The sequence below is a fragment of the Anthonomus grandis genome, chromosome 1 (assembly GCF_022605725.1).
Source record: "Anthonomus grandis grandis chromosome 1, icAntGran1.3, whole genome shotgun sequence".
In the NCBI taxonomy this organism is placed as follows: Eukaryota; Metazoa; Arthropoda; class Insecta; order Coleoptera; family Curculionidae; genus Anthonomus; species Anthonomus grandis.
In genome coordinates this window covers 53,791,693-53,818,106 of record NC_065546.1, presented here as the reverse complement: position 1 = coordinate 53,818,106, position 26,414 = coordinate 53,791,693, and the positions used below count along the sequence as shown (strand labels likewise).

At 33.0% G+C, this 26,414-nt stretch overlaps 1 protein-coding gene across 1 annotated transcript; it reads right to left on the bottom strand.

Annotated features, from left to right (window-relative positions):
• Positions 1-270: 270 nt before the first annotated feature.
• On the bottom strand, positions 271-26,130 carry LOC126733686 (uncharacterized). Its single transcript, XM_050437088.1, has 5 exons — positions 26,035-26,130; positions 4,249-4,343; positions 3,681-3,895; positions 3,172-3,629; positions 271-1,164 (listed from the first exon to the last, which is right to left on the bottom strand). The coding sequence occupies exons 1-5, from the start codon at positions 26,056-26,058 to the stop codon at positions 451-453; spliced, it is 1,506 nt and encodes a 501-aa protein (XP_050293045.1). The 5' UTR covers positions 26,059-26,130; the 3' UTR covers positions 271-450.
• Positions 26,131-26,414: the final 284 nt, after the last annotated feature.

The following is a 26,414-nucleotide window of genomic DNA, read 5'->3' as shown; positions in this document are numbered from 1 at the left end:
TTAAATTGATTGCCTTATAAAGCCTTAATAACATTTCTCAAGTAAAATTTTTTGAATACATAGCAGATTGTTTAATTTCAATATTTCTCATAGTTTTGGAGAAAAATGAGGTTAATTCGGAGCAATAATTTTTTACACTATTGCACAGCAGTTAGTTTTATTTAAATGTTCTTTAAAATTTCAAAGAAAATTAAGTTTAATTGGGCGCATGACCGGTAAAGATCAGAATTGCCTTGCCTTTAATTCGTCCCAAAAAAATTGAAAAACAAATTTAATAAAAATAATTTATTTACAAATATACAACATTAAAATTTATAAACAAGACTAGTTCGTACACCTAATAACGGTAATTCAAAACAATATGGACCATCTAATCTGATCTCTACGAATCACAGAACCTAATTCTACTATTTACAGGTACATTCAGCATAAAGCTTTCACTCAGCTACGTCAGCTCTTTTGCTGCACGTCAGTCGCATTAACGTGTCTCTTTGTCACATTGTTGGACTCCTGCTGGTCTGCCCGATCCCACCCATGCTCCTCGTGATGGTGGTCATGGTGATCCGGACTCGGGAACCATTCCTGGATTATCACCGGTTTCCAGATTTCTTTCCACGCTGGCACCCATATGGTTTTATAGTCCGGCACCCATATCTTCTTCCACGCCTCTTTCCATTCCAACTTCTTGTCCGGGATCCAAATTTGTTTCTTCTCGGTGCGCCATATCTGTTTCCAGGCCTCTTTCCATTCCAGTTTCTTATCGGACACCCATATTTGTTTCTTTTCGGTGCGCCAGATTTGCTTCCACGCCTCTTTCCAGACGAGTTTCTTGTCCGCTACCCAGATCTGTTTTTTCTCGGTGCGCCATATCTGTTTCCAGGCTTCTTTCCATTCAAGTTTTTTGTCCTTGACCCAGATTTGCTTCTTGGCTGGTTTCCAGTACTTTTTCCAGGCGGCTTTCCAGACCAGTTTCTTTTTCCAGATGTCGTGGGCCGTGTATTCGTTACCTTCGTGATCTTTGCCTAAGAAGTGGTCTCCGTGGATTCCTTCCTTTACCCATACGGGATACCAATACTTTTTCCATGCTGGCACCTGAATGTCTTTCCAGGCTGGTACCTGGATCTCTTTCCAAACTGGCTTCCAGATTTTCTTCCAATCGGGAACCTGTACAGAAAAAACAATGTAATAATTTATTCTTTATTTACGGGATCAAACCCCATTACAAAACAAAGAAATTCAAATACAAAATAATATTTTAGCCTAACACCCAATAAAGATTTCATACTTCATTTTCTTTCGTTCAATGCAAATCTTTTTTTGTTCTTAGAGGTAAAGCACATAACACAACACTTTGAAGGATTGAGTTTTAAGTTATTTTGAGAGGAAAAAAAGGAAATTCTAGAAAGATCGTCGCTTATTTTATTTGATGCCTCTAATACAGATTCAGCTTTAAAAGAATGATGAATTTGCATATCATCTGCGAACCCCTGGATCTGGCAGTATTTTACAACTTTAGACAAATCAGAAACATACATCAGAAATAAGAGAGGCCCCAAAACAGATCCCTAAGCTACTCCAGATGTTATATATTGGTTATTTAAAAAAGTTTGATCTTCCAAGACCACCATTTGCCTTTTGTTGGATAAGTAGGATCTAAAAAATATTTGAGAAATATTATCAAAGCCATAATAAGCCAATTTTGCTAAAAGCAAATAATGATCCAAGGTGTCAAATGCTTTGGAAAAGTCAAGCATTATAAGTGCTATAGAGTCACCTTTATCCATTGCAGAAATTATCTCTTGGGTAACGTTTAGTAGGACAGATGTCGTGCTATGTTGTTTTTTAAACCCATATTGCTTATGCAGAATAATATTATTAGAGGTGAGAAAGTCATAAATTTGCGGCTGTATAAACTTTTCCAAAACTTTAGCGATGATCGGGATAATTAAAATTGGTTTAAGGTCATAGAAATTACTCGGATTATTAACTTAATCAAAGGTGTTAAGAGGGAAGTTTTCCACATACCAGGGAAATACCCAGTTTCTAGGCAACAGTTTATAATATGCGTAATGTGTGGAGATGGCTTTGAGAATACAGTGCGTTGCAACATTGACGCTGATATTGAATCACAACCGTGTGCATTTGATTTTGGGCTTAAGACATTTCCTTAACTTTGGCTAATCGGAATGAAAAATTTAGATCTTGCTTAAACTGCTTATTCTGAAAATTAGCAACGTCTTCCGGGCAACTAGTTAAACGAACTACTACTGAACGGGCTATAAATTAAAGCAAAATAGTCATAATTTTGTTATATGTGTGTTAAAGTTTAGGTGCTTATCAAACTAAACACTATGATCCTTAATAATATTACATGACTGAAGAGAAACGCCCTCTATATTGTAAAATGAGTCAAGCCTTTTATTTTTCTTGTAGAAACTAATAAACTTACATTTACTCACATTCAGAAACGGTTCATTAGCAATACACCATTGATTGAGCATATCTAAGTTACTCTGTAATAAAACTTGATCAGAAGAAGATTCTACTTCCCTATAAAACTTGACATCGTCGGAAAAAACCAAAAAAAAACTGCTCCTAATGCACTTATTTATATCATTTAAGAAAATGATAAATAGTAAAGGAGAACAATGCTCCCCTTGGGAAACTCCAGAACTTACACTTACACCACTTGATCTGAAATTTCCGATTTTCGTCTGCTGAGTCCTGCCTGACAAAAAAGTCCCTAAACCAAGCAACCATAAGATTCGAAGAACCAAAGCAGTATAGTAGGATCGACCTTGTCGAATGCCTTGGAGAAGTCGGTGTATATGGCATCAACCTGACCCCTCAATAATCACCACTCAACAATTTCCGCTGGAAAACCAACAAGTTTGTCAAAGTAGACATATCGGTCCTAAAGCCATGCTGCTCACTGATCAATTGCTCCTTACTATAAAAATACCATTGGTCATAAATAAGACTATCCAGGAGTTTCGGAATAGCAGATTGCAGGCAAACAATTCTGTTAAAATTCTCAATATTTTCACGGTCTCCAGACTTAAAAATAGGTACAGTGTAACTAACAATGATGGAAATACTCCAATATCCAAGGATCTATAATTTATAATTTATAATTAATAATAATGAAAGCTTAGAAAATAAATGACGTACCTGTATTTCTTTCCATGCGGGCACTTGTATCGGTTTCCATACAGGTTTCCAAATTTTCTTCCAGTCTGGCACTTGAATCTCTTTCCAGGCGGGCACCTTGATGGGCTTCCACACAGGCTTCCACACTTTCTTCCAATCGGGCACCTGAATTTCTTTCCAGCCGGGCTTTTTGGTAGGCACCCAAATCGGTTTCCAGTACTTCTTCCATTGCACCTTCCAGATTTTCTTTTGGGCGGTTTTCCAGATCTTTTTCCAGCCCTTTTTCCAGGTCACTTTCTTTTTCCAATAGCCCGGATCGTGATGGTCGTGATGATCAACGTGATGGTGATCAATATCGTGATGATCAATGTGATGATGATCGTCTACAACGTGATGATGTTCTATATCCGCGACATGTTGAATATCAACTCCTCCGTGAAGATTGTCTGCAAACCCGCCTTGTAAACCTAAACCTCCCCCTAAAATTAACTTAGTTAGAAGAAGGGATATAGTCTTGGAAAATTACTTACCAAATCCACTAGCCCCGGTTCCTAAGTCCGACACTTGTTTCACATCGACGTGCTGTATGTCAACGTGTCCGACATCGAAGGAAACATGCGCGTTCGCGACACCTCCAACAGCGGCCGCGCCAGATCCGGACTGACCGAAATCGGCACCGGATCCGCTTAATCCGATTGCGGGGTGCGGATAGTCGTAACCTTCGTCGGATCTTTTTTGGGCACTTCTAAGAAAATTAATAAGTTTTTTAGATTCTGGCTGAAATTTTTTGAAATTTGATTAGTCACATGTCACATTTTCCTCGAGATATTGACAATTTCAACTTTTTATGACTTTTTAAGGCTGTAGAGCCAACACGAGTTAAGATAAAAATAAACTATTTTAGCTTCACTCTCTTTATTAGTCTTAACTAAACAGTTCTTAATCTAGAGCTCATTAAAGTGAAATTTTTAACTGCTTAGCCCTTAAAAATTGTTGCACCAATGTTGTAAGGTATGTGACCCCTCAAATTTCTAAAGATGCAATATTATACAAGAATTCTGATATAAAATAGCATATTTAATGCTACATGACTCTTACCCTTCTTTGACTGCTGAAACATCTTTTGCGTTTCGATTGGCTACAACTGCTTTGGCATTTGTCCACGTAACATTAAGTGTTGCCAATAAGGCAACCTGTAAAAAAAAAACAAAGCTATGTGGTTAAAAAAATATGAACTTCCTAATTCCTCAATAAGATTATTTTTTACTTATGAGATAAAAACGTGTTATTAAGTTTAAAACTTGATTATTTATTGTTAGATGAATTGAAAAAAGTTAGATCAGGGAGAATAAAAATTTTTTTTTAAGTTTGGGCGTATGTAATGGGATTTTAATTTTTTTTTGGGAAAAAGTTTAGAAAATTGCTTTTTTTTAGGCGAATTTTTAAGGTTCATAGTGCAACAAAAGTATCTTCTAGGCTGCTTAATTTATAAGGATAATTATGACAAAAAAATAACTGAAAGACCCCATAAGCATTAGGGAAACTTTTTTTTTTGAGTTTATGTATTAAGATTCATAGGTCAACAGATGTCCATAAATCTGAATTACCTAATTAGGAATAGCGATACCATTTTAGTCATGGCGCGGAAAATAATGTTTAAAAGTCCATAATGTAACAAAATAAATAATAAAAGTGAGTTTATCGTAATATCTACGAATTACAATAAAATATTCTTAAAGTTTACCTGTTTTGTCTTAAATATTATGTAAATTTCTGTAGATGTAACAGAACAAATGCGGTCCATGGCAGAACTTTAATTATGGTTAAGGAACGATATGAATTATATTTTATATATATTGATAGGTTTAGTTACTTGCTAGAAGAAAAATACTTTGAATATTTTATATAAATCTCGAGCTACAAGCTTTCAAGTATTTTTGATTAAGCTGGAGGTAATTTTGTTCAGCATCTCGATGAATTCGAAACTTGTACTGTCAGGCGACTTTAATGTAGATTTCCTTGAACCTTCCGGAAATTATTTAAAGGTGTTTCAGAATTTATTTATCTCATTTAATATCAAATTTCACATTAATAGTCCCACTAGGATTACTGCTAGTTCAAATATCAAAGAACCTCCCACATACCGTGTCATCTAAGCATTTTCTAACTCATATCAATGTATCAGAAACTTTTTTCTATTACATTGATATAAGTTGATGTTGGGTTAATTAAATCCATATTCAAAGAGTTAAAGGGCAGAACCTCGTCGGGATGGGACAGGTTGCTATTAAGTGTCATTAAAACTCTACCTACACTGGCCTTAGTTCGTTTAGCTCAAGGGCAGATTCACATGACATGATGTAATATGTTCAAGAACTTGATTATATACAGCTATTTCCAATATTTTATCAATATAAGGTACCTATAATCTTTTTATTGGTTGGTATTCACTAACATTTAATATTACTAACTTTTGGTAGAGAAATACAACATATGCTTATAGGCGTACTACATTTAAGTTTATCTGGAAATATACCAGTTTTACTTTTTTTCTACTATTTTTCATGCATTAACTATTTGAAATTCTAAATCTAAAATTTTAAGCATGTGGATTGACCTCATCAATTTTTTCTATACTATCTATAAAATATGAATTAAAGTTTGATGCAATATATCTGCAATTACTAAAAGCTTTTTTCTCATTGTCTACATCAAAACCAACAAAGTTAGGAAGTTAATGATCACCCATTGCATTGTGAGGCTTAAATTTAATTATTCAATTAATTTATCCATCATTTTGAACCAATTAAAGTCAATTATTAAAAACATTTGTGGCACTATCTAATTTTTCCATAGTGCAACACATGCTGCGAACCAATTATTGAAAACATCTGTTGCACCACCGGTATGAAGGTTGAATGTGGCGGGGCGGAATAGTCTGCCACCCAAGATGACCGATTCATTCTGATTGTCTAATTTTTGACATACATCAAATATGACAGTAGTGACGTTAATGACATTTTAACTGTCGTATTTGACGATTGCTTTTTTAAGTTCTCTTCGGGTGGAAAACAAGCCAAGCCTCATGATTTTCTTTCAATTTAAAGTTTTTAAGTAATTTTATAGCTTTTTATAGTTTTTTTGAGTCCTGGGTTGATAAATTATTTTACAGACGTGCCAACATCGAATCATCGTGCAACTACATAGAGCAGGAGACAGGTAAATTTCAATTATGACATACCTAAGTGTTTTCTAATAATATGTTTAGAGGCATCTTGGATGTATTATCATTTTCCAGGATATAATTATAGATTTAATCCTATTTTGGACATATCTAAGTCACTGTTTTTAATGTAACTTTTTTTTTACAATTCAGTTTTAATTCTTGAACCTTCACTGGGAAAATATCAACTATTTCTTTTTCCTTGTCTTCATCTAGATTAAGATATTCATGCAAATATCCTTTATGCACTAGTTTGTATATTAGGAATTGCCCAGACAGTCACAGAAATCATAAAATTTTTTAATTTCCATTGAATCCATCCTTAAGCCGGCCCCAGACGATGTGTGTATTCGGCGAATGTACCTTCGTACTGCGGCTTCGGCTACCCCCCCCCACCCCCACACGCTGCGGCATTCGGGATATATTTAGGGATGGTACAGACTAGTATTTTTTTGGAACTGTTCCGTTACGTTCCTGTTCCGGAAACAGTTCCAAATACCTGTTACTTAATAACAGTTCCAACCGAGATCGTTAAACAACTTTGACACGATATAAAATTTAATTTAATATCTACTTTAAGGGGAAACGAAACGGTTATGAAAAATTAATAAAGTTTTGGATTTTGAGGTGTAAAAGAATGATGCTGATGCTAAAATCGCATATTCTTCGCTATTCTGTTCTCTCTCTTTTGCTATTCCCACTGTTCCGTCTGTAATCTGTTATATTCTATTACTTCGGAACAGTTGATATCTTGGAACTAGTATTTTCTTAAATTTTAAATTAATACCTGTTACAGCCGTTACTCGTTTGGAACTGTTCCAAAAGAACTGTTCCTAATATTTTGTATCATCCCTAGATATATTCCACATCGCATCTTTGTTCGCAAACGTTCGCCACAGGGCCTCTGAATGAAGACAAAATAGGCAAATAAGTGTGCGTAGCTAAGCACACCGTCTGGGAGCTAACGCGAATGAGCGCGTCCTCCTTTGATGCGTGCCCTAAAACCGACAGCAGTTCGGATAGCGGCCGAATGCCGAATGATACACGCACTTAACCTCTCACACGCTCCGCGAAATACCGCGAATGCCGAACGTTCGCCACATACACACATCGTCTGGGGCCGGCTTTACAAAAATCTTGTCACCAATTATCGAGTTTGCTCCAAACACTTTTCTGGTTCTTGGGTAGAAATGATATTCACATGGAGTAGAAACACCTATTTGTTCAATTTAAAGAAATTGATGACACATCCAGATTAACATATCCTTCTCAAAAACTGATTTCCCTAATCGACTTAATCCACCTTAAGCTATGCACATTTATGGATAGCCGTTGTCATTTAGTCAATTTAGAAAAAAGTTTTGGTTGGTTTATAAATATTTAAAGGATCAAATCAAAAGCCAACTTCAAAACCACAACGAAGAACAAAACCACACAGAAAGTTTTGACAATCTCAAATGCCGTCAAAAAAACAAAAATCTTGAATATCCTTATTTAATAGTCATGATACACAATCAGAATAATTTAATTTTTTAACTTTTTAGCTAATGATATTAAAGATTTTAGTATGTAATATCTTATTTTTTAAAATACCTAAATTACCTGAGATATTTTGATAGTAAATGCTATGCTCTTTACAGTCCTATTTTATTTACTGACCCATAATTAAAATCATGTTATAAAAATCGTTTAAAGTATTATTACTATATAGAACCTTAATTGTAATCATAACTAATGTGATAATCAACACTTACTAATAATAAAGACTTATGTATTTTGGATCATTAGGATGAAATACTTATTAGGAGATTTAATTTTAACACGTTGAAGGACAGCGACGCTGATTGACGTCCTCTCGAATTTGATAAATGTGGCACAACCATGAACATAATAAATATACCTGAACTGCTAAAATGCATATGGCCACGATACTCAAAACTTATTACTGCCTGAAATGTCAGCTAGAAGATTTGAACAAATATTTAGAGTTTTATGTTAAGCCAAATTCAAAAGGAAAAGAAAAAATTTAAACTCTTCTTGATATGCTAATAACTCCATATCAAAATGTCTATGGACCAATAAGAGAATTGACGAATCACTATAACATTTTCGTGAACGCCTAAAAATTAGAATCTATATCAAGAACAAAAAACATCGCTACAGTATAAAGTTGATGAGGGATATGTCTTAAACCTGGAAATTTATAGCAGATCTAACACAGAAAATTCTACAAGTCACAACAACACTGAAAATAATACTGTAATAGAAAAAATAGTTCTTCGGCTAATAGAACCCTTTCTATCAAAAGGGCGTAATTTATTCATGGGCAATTATTACAACAGCTTTTCTTTATCTGAAAAACTGTTGGTACTCTTAGATCTAATCGTCGACATAATTCAAAATGTGTGGTGAGCAAAAAACTAAAACGTGGTGAACATTTTTGGGCTCGCAGGAAACAAGTATACGTTAGTAAATGGAAAGATAGAAGAGGTGTTTTAATGATTACCACCATAAATCATCCGCTTATGATTACTGTGATAAACAAATAAAAATAAGCCTGAAGAAGTAGCCACATATAATGTGGAATTAATAACTGTATGTCAGGAATTGATAGGTCCGGATCAAATGACAGCGACTTATGATGCAACAAGAAGGACCAGCAGATGGTATAAGAAAACTATTTTATACTTACTGGACCTGACTATATGGAATTCCTTTTTTTTATATAGGAAATATTGTAAAACACATAATTATCGTTTCCTGTAGTTCAGAGATGAGCCAATAAAAGTTAAAGTCTCCAAATATAGAAGCTCCAAATATAATTCGTACATAGAAGCATCATAGTCGACGTTCTAATTTACCGAATCCCGATCAAAACACTTTGCAGAAGGAGACATTGGCCAGAAAAAATTCCCGGAGTTCCTGGAGGCAAATCTAACAAAAAATCCGCTTTTTTAAGTGTAGAATGTGCACTAAAAATAGTCGCGAGACTAGTTTTAGATGCAAAGGTTGTCAAGAAAAAACGCAATAAATAGTCTGTTTAAGTAAATAGAATGTTAAGCATTTTTATTTTCCATTTTTATACAAATTTTGTTATTTTCTTTTTTCTTTCCTGCTTTGCATGTGCTGCAGTACAAACTTCAACATATTTTTATTGTTTCTTTTTTTTTTAACTTTCCTGTTAATGGGTAACAAACCTGTTGGAAATAAATGCCCTTTTTTCTACAAAATTGTACTTTTGTTATTTTTCTCCTTACTTTTTGAGTTGACTATAAAAAATACATTTTTTTGTGAAATAAATAATACATAACATAATTTATTGTTGTTTGTGTTTTGAAATTATGTTTTAATTTTAACGACGTCTATCAGGGTCTAGTTTTAAAGTCCAGTAAAGAAATTATAGTGCCATTCTGTGTACCAATATACATTTCGTAGTGTTCTTCAACGTGTTAACCCAATTAGAATATAATATTGTATACACAATACACTGTCTTAATCTGTTTTCTTATGTTTCATGTTCCATACTTACTGGAGACAACCCCATTGACTTGTGACATCTTTACCTAATTGTGACTAACCAAAAATCAAAAGTCATATTTTGTTTTTATTTTCTTATACTAAAAAAATTAAATGGAAAAAAACATGCATATTAACTTGTACATGTGTATTTGTGTTATATCTAGTCATATTAATTAACTTTATTTACAATGAGAAGCCAGATTTGTTTCAAGATATAGGTTCAGTTTCTGTCTTTATAAGAGTTTATGTTTTCCATAACATTTATTTGTTTGTTTTCCATAATATGTGGATGTATATTATTTTGTTACAATTGTATCGATGGTTAAAAATATATATGTTTAATTTTTTATTTAGGTATGTTTGTTACATATTTCTTATAATGTTTTATACACTTATGGAAACAAAAAAAAGCAGGTAATTTTTTCTGAAACTCCAGAAATTAGGATTTTCAGTTAAAATATGCTTTATAGCTGTAAAAACTCTATTTTTTACATAAAAGGTCTTATTAATACCATACTTACAGTTTGCAGTATTTAATTTTAAAACCCTTTGTTAAATTTATTTTATTTCATCTTAAAGTAAAATATTTAAAAGACAATTTAGTTTTGTTTTTTTTATTTAAAATTTGGTCCCATATCTATCGTGCCAATTTATAATTTTTGGTAAGTGTCTATAGCTAAATATCTCAATAAGCAATGTCTTGAGAATCAAATTTAAATTAAATAATATTTTAGTTGATGTATTAATTCTTGATTAAAGTGATGAGGGATGTCTGAGATGCAATATTTTTATTTTTTTAATTAACGATTTTAATTAAATATGGATATTTTTAAATTGATAAGCATATTGTTTTTTTTTAATAAAATTCTATTTAAATATATCTCATCACTAAATATCAGGCAATAGATCAGGCTTAAATTTCCCGCCACACGCCAACCAAGATGGTTGCCCCCGTATCTGTCAACAACGTCAATAAAGCTGTCAACAGAATTTCTGTCTGTTCATTAGGCAACACGCATTTCTCTATATTTGTGGTCCGTGTGTTGCACTATGACCTTTAAGTATTAGGCTCAGAATATCTTTTAGTCTTAAGAATTCTTCAAATTCGTCATAATGTTACAGAAAAAAACTGTACCATAAACTTAAAGTAGTTTTTAGAAAGTGCTATGAGAATTATTGAATTTAGAAAAATAGATATTCTTATTACTGCGTTATAAGAATATCTATTTTTCTAAGTTGTATTTGTTATAAAATTGTTTGTTGCACTATATACCTTACATAAAAACTAAAACGTCAATTTTTTTTTCGATAATCTTGTCAATGTATTTAAGCTTATCATAAAGACATTCAAATCTTTCAATACTAGCGTAATTAAAAAAAAATGAGCACACACCCATCATCATAATCAAGATCCGTTCACACGTGAATTATTACATAAGACCACAAACTGAAAACAAACGATGACGCCATAACTTTCCAACCATATACACCCTCGGACCCGAAAGAAAGTGAAACTGTTACGGTTGTTACCATATTAGGGTCAGTAAAATGCGTAATTTATGTGTCCGTGGGCTTTTTTTTTAGTGCGAATAGCCTCGTTATCCCGCTACATTTCTTTCTTTAATTGCCTCTTGTTGTATCGAACCCAGATTAGAATTTAAACTTGCTTGGGGTCGTTATATAATAAGTGTTGCTAAATGAATTTTTCCAATTATTCAGTGAAAGTCTCAAGATGGCATCATCACGTTTTCATCGTTCATTTGCCTTTTAATTAGTCCAATACTAACTGTATGACTAAACATAAACAGAAATTGGAAAGGTGCGACTTTATTGTGTATGTAATGATGTTTTTTTTTCAGTAATGTTTGTTTCGTTATTTTACACGTTCATCATGTTGGGTTTATAAAAACTAGAAAGGTAAATAATTTAATAATCTTCGTTTTTTTTCACGGAATACACTGACACAAAAGGGTAAACCCTATGGTACTTGAGTATCATGAGTGATACGAAAGTGTCTGTTACTTGGAGATTTCATTCCACAGACTTGCACTTCTGCTTATACACTCAATATTCATGAGTTACATCTGCATGTAGAGTAGATCCTGCACGCATAGCTGTAGGTGGAATGATATGGGCCATTGAGTCTTTTATTGAGTTATTTTAGGATCTCCTATAAGACGTACAGTCCTCTTCTAAATAGAATCAAGCAGCTTCAAGGATGTTTGGGTGCAGAGCTCCATATTTAAAAGTGATGGACGGGTCTGAAACTTGCATTAAAAGCTGCTGCGATATGAATAGCCTTTTCGTTTTAAAGAGAGTCTCTTAAGTTTTTGAGAAGCTGCTTTAGCTATATCCGCTACACGATAATGCCAAAACATATTCCTGCTAACCTCCACACCTAACAAGTGAACTGATGAAGACAGTGGCAGAGTCTGCCTTTTTTTTAATCAGCGTGAGATGCGTTAAACTCTATCAGATTATGTTGACCCCATTGGGCTGTTTAGGTCGACATTAAGGCTACGGCCAAACTTGCGACAGAGACGTTGCGATCCGGACGCACTTGTGTATTGCTTTGGTTCTTATGAAGGTGAACGACTGATTTTGAAAACGCTTTTATGAACGTTTTTGAGACGCGGCGACAAAAACGCTCTCCATTGTTTTCAATGTAGATGGTCATATTAACGTTTCAAACGCGGCCTTCGAATATTAAAAATGCATTTGATACGGTGGACGACTCTATTTTACAGGAGGACTTGGATTATATTAAAGTCAGAGGTATTTCCAATAATTTAATAAATTCGTTTTTAACTAAGCGTTTATAAAAGGTTAAAATAAATGACAATTATAGTGATCCTACAGAGATTTACGTTACGTTGCTCAAGAAACGGTTTTGGGACCAATATTATTTTTAATATAAGTTAATAATTTTCAGGACTATCAGAGATTGACTATTATGTTTCGTTGATGATACCGTTTTACTAATAAATCAATTAATAAATAAATGCTTCATATATTCTCATATAGGCAATTTTTTCACATTTATAATAGCTTTTCAAACTAGTATCAGTTATTTTCTACATACATATAAGATCTTCTAATGGTGGAACTCAAAACATCACATAACATCTCTGATGTGCTACTACTAAATCAGCCGTTACACATTCTTGTAACTGCTGTTCTGATTTAAAAAAAAAATTTTTCGGCGAACTACACTAAAAATTTGATCCCCGTTTTGAATGATTTCAAATGCTGCTGTTATTCGTCCAATTAAGTCTAGCTCTGATTCTACTGGAGTTTCGTAGACTAAAGACTTTACATGTCCCCACAAGAAAAAATCGAGCGACGTTAAATCGGGTGACCTAGGAGGCCAAGAAACTGCTCCACCTCTGGCAATCCAACGGTGCCCAACCCGCTGAGCCAAATACTCGCGTACTCGTACAGCAAAGTGAGCCGGCGCTCCATCATACTGAAACCACATTTGCTGTCTAACGTTTAGTGGAACATTTGAAGGAGTTCTGGGAGAGCTTCCTCCAAGAAACGCAGATAAATAGATCCTGTTAACCGTTCCGGTAGAAGGTATGGCCCAATTAATTAATCATCAACAATGCCTGCCCATACGTTGACAGACCAACGATTCTGATGTTATTTACATTATGTACATACATGTGTACATTAGCGAGCTATTTATAGATCACAACATCAAACAGGTGTTCAAAATGTGTCTGGTGAATTTTAAGCCGCGCCTACCATCAATATCATTAGTTTGATTGTAAATCGGTCCTATTTAGTGCCTTACTTTATTGTACGACCGAAAGTGTTTATTTTATTGGACCTTCGTTGGAGACATTTTTTTTATCAAGTGCATCGACTATTATATTTTGAGATTTTTTTTATTTTAGATATAAAAATGAGCAAACCTGATATATTTAAAAATCTAGAAGATGCAGTGCAGTATCTGTACTCAGAGCAAATAGATGCGGACACACTAGCGTTGCCACCCGATGTTGATGAGCTAACCGATGAGGAAGTATTTAACGATGAAGAAACTGGAATCCCTATCTTAGAAGATATTGCTGGTTATGTAGAAATACAGACAAACGAAGATGACGAAAGCGAGGAAGAAAATAACTTACCATTGGCACGTCTACTCCCTGAGAAAAAAAAAGCAAAAATTGAAAAACCACAAAAACTTGAAACTAAATGGATCAAAACTGACCCTAAATATAATCTTCAAACAGCCGAACAGGATTTTTTACAAGCTGAGAATGATATGAAAGCTACATTGAAAGACTCCTCTGTGGTAAACATATTTGAACACTTTTTCGATGATGAAACTTACAGCATGATAAGGGAACAAACTACTAACTATGCAGTTACCCAAAAGAATCGACATGGATGTACAATATCAAAAGATGATATAAGGATTTTTATTGGTTTTTTGATATTTAGTGGCTATCATACTTTACCCTCTGAAAGAGATTACTGGTCCGATGAAGACGATTTGGGCCAATCAATCGTGAAAAATGCTATGAGTAGAAATGCCTACTTGGAAATAAAATCATGTATTCATTTTGTCGACAATACTAAAGCTAAAGATAACACAAATGATAAATATTTTAAAATACGACCATTATTTGAAAAAGTTATAATAATTTCAAAAAAATTCGGAGTTTTTCAAGGAAATCTGTCAATTGATGAAATGATTGTTAGGTATTATGGTCGGCACTCGTTAAAACAATTCATTGCCAGAGCCAAGCCAATCCGTTTTGGTTATAAACTATGGGCAATGTGTGGCGAAGACGGATATAATAATAATAATAATAATAATAAGAGTTTTATTAATCACCAGAAAAATAAAAAATTACAATTCTGTTATAAACCAAATGCATATCACGTATTGAATAGTTCGTTCTTTACAAAGAGCACATTTAATGTGTATTGAAACAATTAAAAAATATCTATAGAACTTAAATTTTATACAAATACAAATAAAATTCCAGAAGGTGACTAATAGGCCATGTTTTCAGACTTCCAGGGAACAATCCCTGCGAGATTCCCTGAATTCTGTTGAGGCCTTATCTATATAATTTAGTAATTATAAATTATAAATGACACTTATAAATAATAAACAAAAGCATTTTCCCAGTTAAAGAAAAAAAGAAGAAAGTTAATACAACCCGAATAAAAAGCATACTGATGGGATAAGGAGAGAATAGGAAAAGGAACTGGAATTGGACAAGGAAAAGGTTGGCACATATAAATAATTCGATTTTATAATTTAAAAATAAAAATAAAAAACAATTTTTTATTATAAATACTTAAGTGAGTAATTTGTTATTGATTTATTAGAATTAGTTTAGTTTTCATTTTAAAAGTTTTTTCTGACATGGTAGAATCATTTATACAATATTTGTTAGTATAGTGTGCTATTAAGTAAGAAAACGATCTCTTAAAAAATTCTTTATTGTGTGAAGGAATAGTTAATAATTATTTTCTTCTAATATTCAAGTTGTGCACGTCAGTCCGATATCTAACTTTTCGATGTAAATATGAAGGAATCCTTGACTTAAGAATTTTGAAAAAGAAGCAAATAAGATGCAACACTCTACGATTGTACATATTTAACCACCCCGCAACCTTTAGCTTATGTGAAATATGTTCTCTCCTTCTTATGCCATATTGCGTTTCTTTTTCACTTTATGCTGGAAAAGGAGAAAATCAACAAAAAGAGCCTTTGGGTACCAGGGTGGTTGTAGAAATGCTATCAATTGTGGAAAATCCGAAAAGCTACTCCGTCTACTTCGATAATTTTTTTAGTAGTCATAGGCTATTTTACAAGCTAAAAGAATTTAAATTTAGAGTGGCACGATAAGGGAAAATCGGACAGCCCAGTGCCCATTACAATCAACCAAGGAACTAGAAAAAATGTCTCGTGGATCATATGATTTTAGATTCGACATCAAAAATGAAATACTAATTGTTAAATGGAATGACAATAAGTGTGTTTCAATGGCCACTAATTTTGATCACGTAGAGCCAGTAGCCTCAGTTCCACGCTGGAATAGGAAGGAAAAAGCTCGCATGCCAGTTTCCCAACCTAGACTGATATACAACTACAATAAATACATGGGAGGAGTGGATCACCATGACTGGCTTTTGGAGAAGCATAGCATCGCCATCCGAGGCAAAAAGTGGTACTGGTGTTTATTCACAAGGATGATAGATATGGCAGTAATAAATTCGTTGCAGCTTTACCGAAGAATCAATGGGAAGAAATCAATAAATTTAAAAGATTTTAGGCGCGAGATTGCAGTAACCTACCTCAAGCTTGTAGTTTTGTAGTTTTAAGTATTTTGCAATTTTCATGACGGCATTTTTCTAAACATGGCGGATAATATTAAATAGGGTGACACTGATCAGGTGATCAATGTCACCCCACGTTAAATACATTTAAGAAATTAATGTTAAATATTTTTTACAGACATATTAACGGCATTACCATAAATTTCTTCAGGGCAAAGTACCATTATGCAAAGGAAAATAATAGACGAAGAGTCCTGTTCACTTCACAATCCTAAGATTGTTTTACTTCACAATCTTCAGATTGTTTTACTTAAGAAGTAAACAGGACCCTTCGTCTATTATTTTGCTTTGCATATTAACGGCATTTTAAGATCTGCAGACTATGGTTATCCCCTAAGCGTCATAGACTTGAGAATGTTTTTTAGACAAAAGTAGTAAAACTGTACCTCAATTTCAGCAGAATATCCCTGGAATGACTGGGTCAATAGCTTGCTGAAGAGACATCGAGATATTGCCGGTAAAAGATTAGCAAGTAATATAAAAAAAAGCCGGGCAGAAGTATCTCCTGACCTGATTCAAAAATATTTTGATAATTTAAAACAATTAAAAACGTTCCTGTCGAAGATATTTTTAATTACGACGAGTCCAATGTCTCAGATGACCCCCGGAAAAAATGGTGCATTTACCGAAGAGGTACCAAATATCCTGAAAAAGTATGCAACCATTCAAAATTGGCTATTATGGTCAGGTACAATTTTACCACTTTACGTAATCTACAAGTCGGAAAATCTATGGGACACTTGGACAGAAAATGGTCCCAAGGGCAGCCCATGTTGCTCACTGGGGACACGATATAATCGAACCTCGCATGACTGGATTGATATGTCAACCTTCAATGATTGGTTTGTCACTTGTTTCTTACCACATGCTAGACAACTCGAGGGAAAAAAAGGTGTTAATAGGAGACAACTAGCCTCGCATTTTAATCCAGATGTTCTGAGGCAATGTGAAGAAAATAATATAATGTTTGCTTGCTTGCCGTGCAATCCACCAATATTTGTCAGCCTTTTACTTTCTTTAAGAAATTTACTTTCTTTTTATAGCACTTTTTTCTTCATCTCCATAGTCAGGGATAGCACACCTTAAATGTGGTGTACCTTAAGGGTCAGTGATAGGTGATTATTTTATTTTTATTATACGTTAATGACTTAAGCTCTCTATCACTGCATGAACTAGTGGTTCAGTTTGCCAATGATACTACAATTCTGTGGCATAACAAAGATCAAAAAGTAGTCAGATCTCTTATAGCAGAGGACCTTCACAAAATTAAAGAGTGGTGCATCTGCAATCAGCTTATTCAATGTTGATAAGACTTTTATTCTGGGCTTTAAGTGTAATGTAGAGGGTTTTTTGTTTGATGAGCAAAGCCCACTACATGGTGGGGATTATTCTCGATTTCTCGGCCTCTTCAGTGATGAGGGTTTAAGGTTGAACAACCACGTTTTGGGCCTCGCTGCTAAACTTCAGTCAGGGTTGCCAGGCATGAGTTGGGGGGGTTGTTTGCTCGTTCAGTTTATTTCGCCTTAATAGACTCTCATATCCGTTATGGGTTGCCATTTTGGGGTTTGTGCTCCAAGGTACTCCCTAACATAATTTTTACTATTCAGAAAAAAGCATTAAGGTATCTGTGTGGTGTTGGTCTGAGAGTCTCTTGTAAACCTCTTTTTGTAGCTGAAATAATTTTAACAGTTTTCTCACTCTTTATATTGGAAACTGCAACACTCATACATAAGTCCGTAAGTCCACCATCCTGCACCAGTCATAATACTCGTCAAGTGGGCAACTTATCTCTTCCAATCCCCACCTCCTCACTTACGAGAAACTCTCTTATATTTATTAGTCTCTTATATTTATTAGTCTTTGTTTTGTGTTGTTTCTTGCCTTTTCTTTTCTTTTTTTTTGGTTTTTTCTTTGATTATATAAAATATGCTTCTATGTACAATCAAAATCGATTCTGTATTCTGTTTTTCTCCTGTATCCTGTATAACCAAATAAATACTAGTATTATAAATTCTAGGATTAGGAGGCTTTAGCACAAGTTTGTAAACTTAGCAAATAAAGTATATTTTGACTTTTACTTTGACTTGACTATTTTGAAGCGTGTGGTATTGCCCCATTTAATTCCAATCGCGTTTTCGAAACGCTGCCACAAGACGCTATTAACGAAGTCGAGCTGAGATGCTCTCTTATCGATTTTTTGAAACACTTGAGATACAATTCCGTCTCTGATAAATCTCGATGTAAAACAAAACTGTTAGCAGCTGAACCAGGCCAAAGCGTTTCAGCCCTGAAAACATATGATGAGTCCTGTGACGATGATGCAAATGAAAATTTTGATTTAGATGTCAGTGAAAATGATGTCGATATTAACAGAGATGAAGAGGAGGTTGAATACTTATGCCCTACTACTACTAAACCCCATTTTCTTTATTTTTTTTAATGGTTTGTTTTTATATAAATAAACTTAAATATTAGCTTTGTTCCAAGCCCCGAGAGAACCTTTTTAAAACGGCAATTTTCAGTAGTCCAGCTAAACTATATAGTGCTTGGAACAAAGCTATTATAAGCATAGTGTGAGCAATCTAACGTCGCAGGTCAATCTCACCCCTTTTTCAAATTTCAAGAAACTGTTTGACCGAATTGGCCTGTGTTGAGATTGTTCACTTTCTATTCAAAGCTCCACTATTTCATGCTATAAAATGAATGTAATCAATCTCCCCCCATTTACAGTCTAAGATTGATCATCTTTTTTTTTAAGATAAGTGAGGTCTCTTAACGACTATATTAAAACTAGTATTAAATTATTATTCTTTGGGCCTTAATAGAGTACTTAAAATGTTTAAAACAAACATAGGCCAAGGTTTAAAATATATAAGAAATAAAGTTAAAATTTAACAATCTCACCCCAATCTAGGTATTTAGATTGATATACATGGCTGTCTGTAATTCAAGTAATAAAATCCTTGGTAATTATTCTCCAAACAGATTAATATTTTCTAACTGCAATGCCTCCAAATCTCATGATACTGCTTTAAAGTGAATATAGTATACGCCCAAAAGCTCAAAAGATCATTAAACCGGATAAACGCCATAATAATATAAAAAACCAAAATAATAGATCCGGTATAATTGCGCACAAATAACGGGTTTCGAATAAATTTATTGGCGCAATTAGGAATTTCTCTTACGTATCTCGTAGTTTATGGGCGCAATTTTTTTTCTTGTATCCTTCCGTTTTTGTCGATCGGTACAACATTACCGACGAGGACGGTGAAAGTTTTTTTTTTTTTTTTTTAATAAATTGCCGATAGTGAACTTGCCAATGAACTCTTGCACGTGGATCGTATTTTATTTTTTATTTTGATGCGTATGAATGACGTAACAAATGTTTTTATGATGGTGAAGTTTTCAGTATAAATAAATCAAAAGAGAGCTGATTAACATTACTAAAAGGTTTTGGAGAAGTATTTTAAGAAATAATCGCTTAGGTTGATTTTTTAGGGGTTATAGCGCAACAAACGTGTTTTCTACCTGCGACGATAATTTTATTAGGAGAATTTATTGATACAAAGGTTGTATAAAATTTTCTTCAAAAATTGTGATATTTTTGAAACTTTTATATAAATCAAAAATATCGAATTTTTAGTTTTTTATGCCCAGTGCTTTAAGTTAATTTTTTATTTTATTACGAAGATTATCAAAAACCTGTAATTAAAATACTCGGAAAATATTTTAATTGCTCAAGGTTCATAGTGCAATTATTTCTTTGTTTTTTTTTATTAAATTGTTCATAGAAAATTATAATATAACCGTAATATAAATCAAAAGTATCAACATTTTGCTAAAAGGGCGTTTCTTCCAAATATTTTTAGAGAATTATTCCATAAAAGTACTCTTTTTAAGTAGATTTTGTAAGGTCCATAGTACAACAAATCATGTTTTAATATCAAGTTTTTTTTAAGAAAATCACAATAAAACCTTAAAATAAATGAAAAGTACAGAGACTTCATTCAAGGAATGTAATTATCGAAAAATCCTGGCGAAGAATTTCCAAAATTTCTCCCTTTAAGTTGATTCTTCAGAGATCCTAGTACAACAGACGTGTTCTCTATGATGGTCATTTCATTAAGAGAATTTCCGCAAAACTGCATTTAAATATTTTTTAATTTTTTCAAGTAATTAGTGCGAGTGCATGTTTTTTTATGATCATGTTTTTAGGAAAGTCGTAATTGCACTTAAAATAAATCAAAAGTATTGAAATTTCAGCTCAGTGGTGTATTTTTCACAAATTTTTGGAAAAACATTTCACAAAAATGCCTGCTTTAAGTGAATTTTTTCAGTCACCTAGTGACTCTAACGTGTTCTCTTTGAAGATAATTTTTTTACGAAGTTAGTTTCACCGTTGACTGAAAGAGTTTGAGAACTCTCTGAACTCTTTCAACCAACCGTTTCACTAAGCTGTATTGAAATTTTCTGAAAATATTTTAACTTTTCAAGGTTTATAGTGTAATGATGTTCTTTTTAAAGAACATCATTACAAAACTTCAAGCATTTCAAAAAATGTTTTGGTTAAGAGGAGTTTTCAGGGCCTATAGTGCAACAAACGTGTTTTTTATAATACAGAGTGATTGTTATAAGAAGGTCATGCTTTTGGGGGATGATAGGGGACGTTCAAATACAACTTTTGATATAGGACACTTTGGATCGGAAATGCCTCAGAAACAAAATACAGCGGGGTTAGTGTTTTTAAAAAAATTAAGAAATTAATTTTTAGTTTTTTGACTGTTTAAGATATCGGTGTCAAATTTTCTCAATAAAGCTACCTAATAAAGATGCTTTAAATGTAAAAAGTAAATGTTTTAGTTTCAACCAGTGGCGTAGATCAGATAGGCATTAGAGTATTTCTTTAATAAAAAAAATAGTACGCCACTAATAATCAAAAATTTTAAAAATCCTTGGTTTATTTAACAGAAAAAAAGGTATCCTGCATCTTTTTCTCAAAAGACACCATTTTATCAGAATTTAAAAATAAATAACTTTAATAAAAACTAAGGAAAAAAAAATTGGATAACGTTAAAAAATACTAAATAATAAATAATAATAATCAATAATTAATTTAAAAGGTGCTCAAAGTGGCCGCCATTTTGTTGGATACAGAGCCTGCAGCGTAATGTTAAATTGTCGTGAATTTTCTGAATAATTTCACCCCTATCTTTAAGTTCGCCTGCAGCTACTGGCAATGCGAGCCACATGATTCTTTAACTGGTGTCGAGTAAATAAGAAGATGAAACTGATCCCACAAATAAGATTACAAGGATTTCAATTAGGGGATCTCGCTGGCTAAGAAACCATGCAGGCCACCACAACCAAAAGCTTGGAAAATGTCTGGGTGTTTAGCCCTTGTTGAAGATGGGTCAACAGATGCAGAACCTTTTGTTTTTTAATTGGATAAAGTTGGTGTCTTTTTCGGGTACTTGTATTTGGTCTCACACGAACTCATCGGATTCGCCGAGTGTGCATATCCGCTAACTCAATGCCACGCAAATTGCAAAGAGAGACATGATAACAAAATAAATAATAGCTTTGACGGTTACTAAGATATTTTTGACATACGAATCAAAACTTTGTTATAACGTTATCTTCCTGATTAATTTAAATAAGGTAGTTGTTCTACCGTTGCTTTATTTTGAATGTTATGGAGCGATTTACGTGGAATGAATTGGCAGATATGCATTTAACCTTTGGTGAATCCAGAAGAAATGCTGTATTGGCTCGCGCGATTTATGCTGAACGTTTTCCCAATCGAATGGTCCCAGAGAGAAGATTTTTTCTTAAGGTCGACAGGAGTCTACGGGAGAGAGGACAATTACAAGTAAGTACCTACTTAAAAAAAATAAAAACAAAAAATTAACATGAACCCAGGCATAAGCGTTCGTGTAAGATCGTGATAATGTTGAGGAGGAAATACTTGACAATATTGAAGAGGATCCAAATACAAGTACCCGAAAAATTGCTGATCACCTGAGGATAAGCCAAACGTTGGTTTGAAAAGTTTTGCATGATAACCACCTTTATCGATTTAAAAAACAGAAGGTTCAGCATATGTTGCTTCAAGAATATGCTAATAGGTTTGCGTTTGTCACTTGGTATCTTCAACAAGGGTCTGAACACCCAGACATTCGCCAAGCTATTTTGTTTAGCGACGAATCAACGTTTTGCCGAGAGGGACATTTCAACCCAAGAAACAATCATATCTGGGCTGATGAAAACCCTCATGCTAAATTTATCCGTGGCTACCAACAAAAATTCTCTGTGAATGTTTGGGTAGTCACTGTAGGGGAGAACTTGATTGGTCCGTACATTTTGCCAAGACGTCTCGTTGCAGGGAATTATTTGATTTTTCTTCGAGATATACTGCCCGAACTTTTAGAAGATGTGCCATTGGATGTTCGGCAAATAATGTGGCTTCAACATGATGGTCGTCCGGCACACTATGGTCGCGTTGTCAGGGAATATTTGAACCAAAGATATCCTAGACGTTGGATTGGGAGAGGAAGCCCAGTGGCTTGGCCAGCGCGCTCCCCCGATTTAAATCCCTGTGATTTTTATTTGTGGGGTCATTTGGACCAACTTATTTATTCTACACCTGTACCAGATAAACATGATCTTTTGGCTCGCATTGCAGTAGCTGCAGGCGAAATTAAAGATAGGGGTGAAGTTATTCAGAAAATTCACGACAATTTAACATTACGCTGCAGGCTGCAGGCTCTGTATCCAACAAAATGGCGGCCACTTTGAGCACCTTTTAATTTAATTATTAATTATTATTATTTATTATTTAGTATTTTTTAACGTTGTCCAATAAATTTTCTTTTTCTTAGTTTTTATTAAAGTTATTTACTTTTAAATTCTGATAAAATGGTGCCTTTTGGGAAAAAGATGCAGGATACCTTTTTTTCTGTTAAATAAACCAAGGATTCTTAAAATTTTTAATTATCAGTGGCGTACTATCTTTTTTATTAAAAAATTACTCTAATGCCTATCTGATCTACGCCACTGGTTGAAACTAAAACATTTACTTTTTACATTTAAAGCATTTTTATTAGGTAGCTTTATTGAGAAAATTTGACACCGATATCTTAAACAGTCAAAAAACTAAAAATTAATTTCTTGATTTTTTTACAAACTTTAACCCCCTGTATTTTGCTGCTGAGACATTTCCGACCCATAGTATCTTATATCAAAAGTTAAATTTGAACGTCCCCTATCATCCCCCAAAAGCATGACCTTTTTATAAAAGTCACCCTGTATACATGTCATTGACAAATTTCTCATAAAACTATAGTAAAATACTTTAGTTTTTTAATGTTAATTCTGCAACATTTTTTTTGATCTGTGCTTGATCGAAGCTTTTTTTAGCAAAATCGTGATTAAACTTTAAAATAAATTTAAAGTATCGGAATTTACGGACTTACAAGAACGTATTTTCGAGACACTTTTTTAAAAGCATTTCGCAAAAATGCCTTTTTTAGGTTAGTTTTTTTAAGTCCCATAGTGCAACCAACGTGATTTCGATTATGATAATTTTATTAAAAAAATTTTTTAAGGTTCGTTGTGCAATAAATGTAACTTAAAAAAAAATATGATGGCACTTTAAATTAAATGAAAATTATAGAGACTTTTCAATTTTCGAATATGCTTGAAGAAATCTTTAAGTTGATCTCTTAGAGCCTCTATACAGTATGGTAATTTTATTAGAAACATTTTCACAAAACTATTAAAATATTTTTATTTTTTAAAAATAATAGTACACTATATGATGTGTTTTATGATCATGTTTTTTTTAGGAAAGTCGTGACTGAACTTAAAAAAAAGAAATAAGTGAAAATAGTTTCAATTTTTGGAAAACAATTCACAAAAAAGCCTGCTTTAAGTTAATTTTGTCAGTAATATAGTGACACAAACGTGTTCCCTTTGAAGATAATTTTCTTACGAAGTTAGTTTCACTAAGCTGTTTTGAAATGTACTGAAAATACTTTAACTTTTCGAGGTTTATAGTGCAACAAATGATATTTGATTATTAGGTTTTTTTTTAAAGCCTAAGAACCTTAAGTTAAAAAAATGCTATTGTTTAAAAAAAATTTTCCTTTAAGTGGAATTTTCAGGTCCCAAACAAAGTGTGCAACAAACGTGTTTTTTATAATATACACGTTATTGATAAATTCTCCATAAAACTATATTAAAATATTTTAGTTCTGCAACATTTTTTTTATGATCGAAGCTTTTTTTACCAAAATCGTGATTTCAAACTGTAAAATAAATCAAAAGTATCAGAAGTCCAAGAACGTATTTTCGAGACACTTTTTCAAAAGTATTTCGCAAAAATGCCTTTTTTAAGTTAGTTTTTCAAGTCCCACGGTGCAACAAATGTGATTCCTGTTATGGTAATTTTATTTTGAAAATTTTTCAAGTTTATAGTGCAATAAACGAAAATTTTAAGAAAATCATAGTAAAACTTCGAAGTAAATGAAATTTATAGAGATTTCGGTCAAAGAACGCAATTTTCGAATGGTCTTGACGAAATATTTCAAAAAATGTTCTCTTTAAGTGGATTTTTTTCAGCGTCTATACAACAGAAGGTCTTTATGGTAATTTTGTTAGGATAATTGTCACAAAACTAATAAAATATTTTTATTTTTTAAAAATAGTAGGATACTATACTGTGTTTTATGAGCATGTTTTTCTTTAGGAAAATCTTGATCAAACTTTAAAATAATTCAAAACTATTGAAATTTTAGTCAAGGAGTGTATTTTTTCAAAAAATGTAGTTAAAGTTGTTTTTCTAAAGTCCATAGTGTAACAAACCTAATCTCTATTATACTCATTTTATTAGAAAGATTGTCAATAACAGGTAATTAAAATACTCTGCAAATATTTAAATTTTTTAGAGTTTCAAGTGCAAAAGGCAACAAATGTCTTTTTTTCTTATAATTTCTTTAGTAAAATCGTGGCGAATCTTAAAGAAGCGTATTTTTCAAATATTTTTGAAGCAGTATTTTTACAATAATGCTCTCTTTAGGTTCATTCTTCAGTAAAATGTTTATTAACCTATCCGGAAAGCTGTGATAAACTTAAAACTAAATAAGGAATTTAATATTTTATGCACGTACAAGGTCTATTATAGTGCAACAAAATCTTTATTCTGACTCCTCTAACTTTTGACGTGCTCTTTTCATGTTTTGTCAAACTAATTAAGATTTAAAACTTTAATTTTTGTAAATGTAAAAATGACTGCTGACAGTTTCAAAATCAGATGGACTCCATCTTGGATAAAGAATTGAATGTAAAAGGGAGATTTGAGCCGGTACATTATATTAAAGATATTACGAGTACTTTTAGATCAATTAGATAATATTGATTAACATAAGTACATTTGATCATTGTCACTGATAATAATATATTTTGTTTTTTCTTAGTTAATTTTGCATTGTCAATTGTTCAGATTTTGAGAGATTATTATTACGACTTGTAAAACAGTTTAATTATCCTTGGCATTAAGTTTAAGTCTGATAATTATTGTTTATTAATAATTAGTAGTTAGGTATAGTCTAGCTTTTATTTCTTTTTCAGAAATATTTATATTTTTTGAATTATATTGAAAAACATTTAGCTAATAATAAAAAAAATCTAAATCTTAATACTTAACCCAGTTTAAACACAATAAACATCACAAAAACCTCACAAGAAAAATTAAATAAATAAAAAAAAAAGACACTAACCACAAGGTACCGGTGGACCCTCATGGTCTGGGAGCCACAGACACCAAAAGCAAAGGGTGGGTTCTTCTCCAAAGAAAAACTAACTCACGATGCCGATTGGCCGCGTTTAACGTTGTTTTATAGCTTCGCCCGAAGAAAGGGCGGTGGGGCGCCACTTTCGCCCCAAACGGAAGAAAAAAAGAAGAAATGGCGCGACGTAGATGGCACGGCGCAAGGTTAACGCACAAGGCTGAGCCGTAAAGAAATCTCTTGTCTCGCTTCTATTAGATCATTTATGTAATGGGTTTTCTTTGTTTGTTGTTTTTTGTTGAGAATGTTATTATATTTAACAGAATTTATAATTGCATGGTCCTTTGAACCGGCCTGAACCGTTCTTATGT

Coding starts and splice junctions, on each gene's coding strand:
- LOC126733686 (XM_050437088.1), bottom strand. CDS start 26,058: ATGAGGGTCCACCGGTACCTTGTG. Junction 4,344..26,034: donor GGGTCCACCGGTACCTTGTG/GTTAGTGTCTTT, acceptor TTTTTTTTACAG/GTTGCCTTATTGGCAACACT. Junction 1,165..3,171: donor CCGCATGGAAAGAAATACAG/GTACGTCATTTA, acceptor TTTTCTGTACAG/GTTCCCGATTGGAAGAAAAT.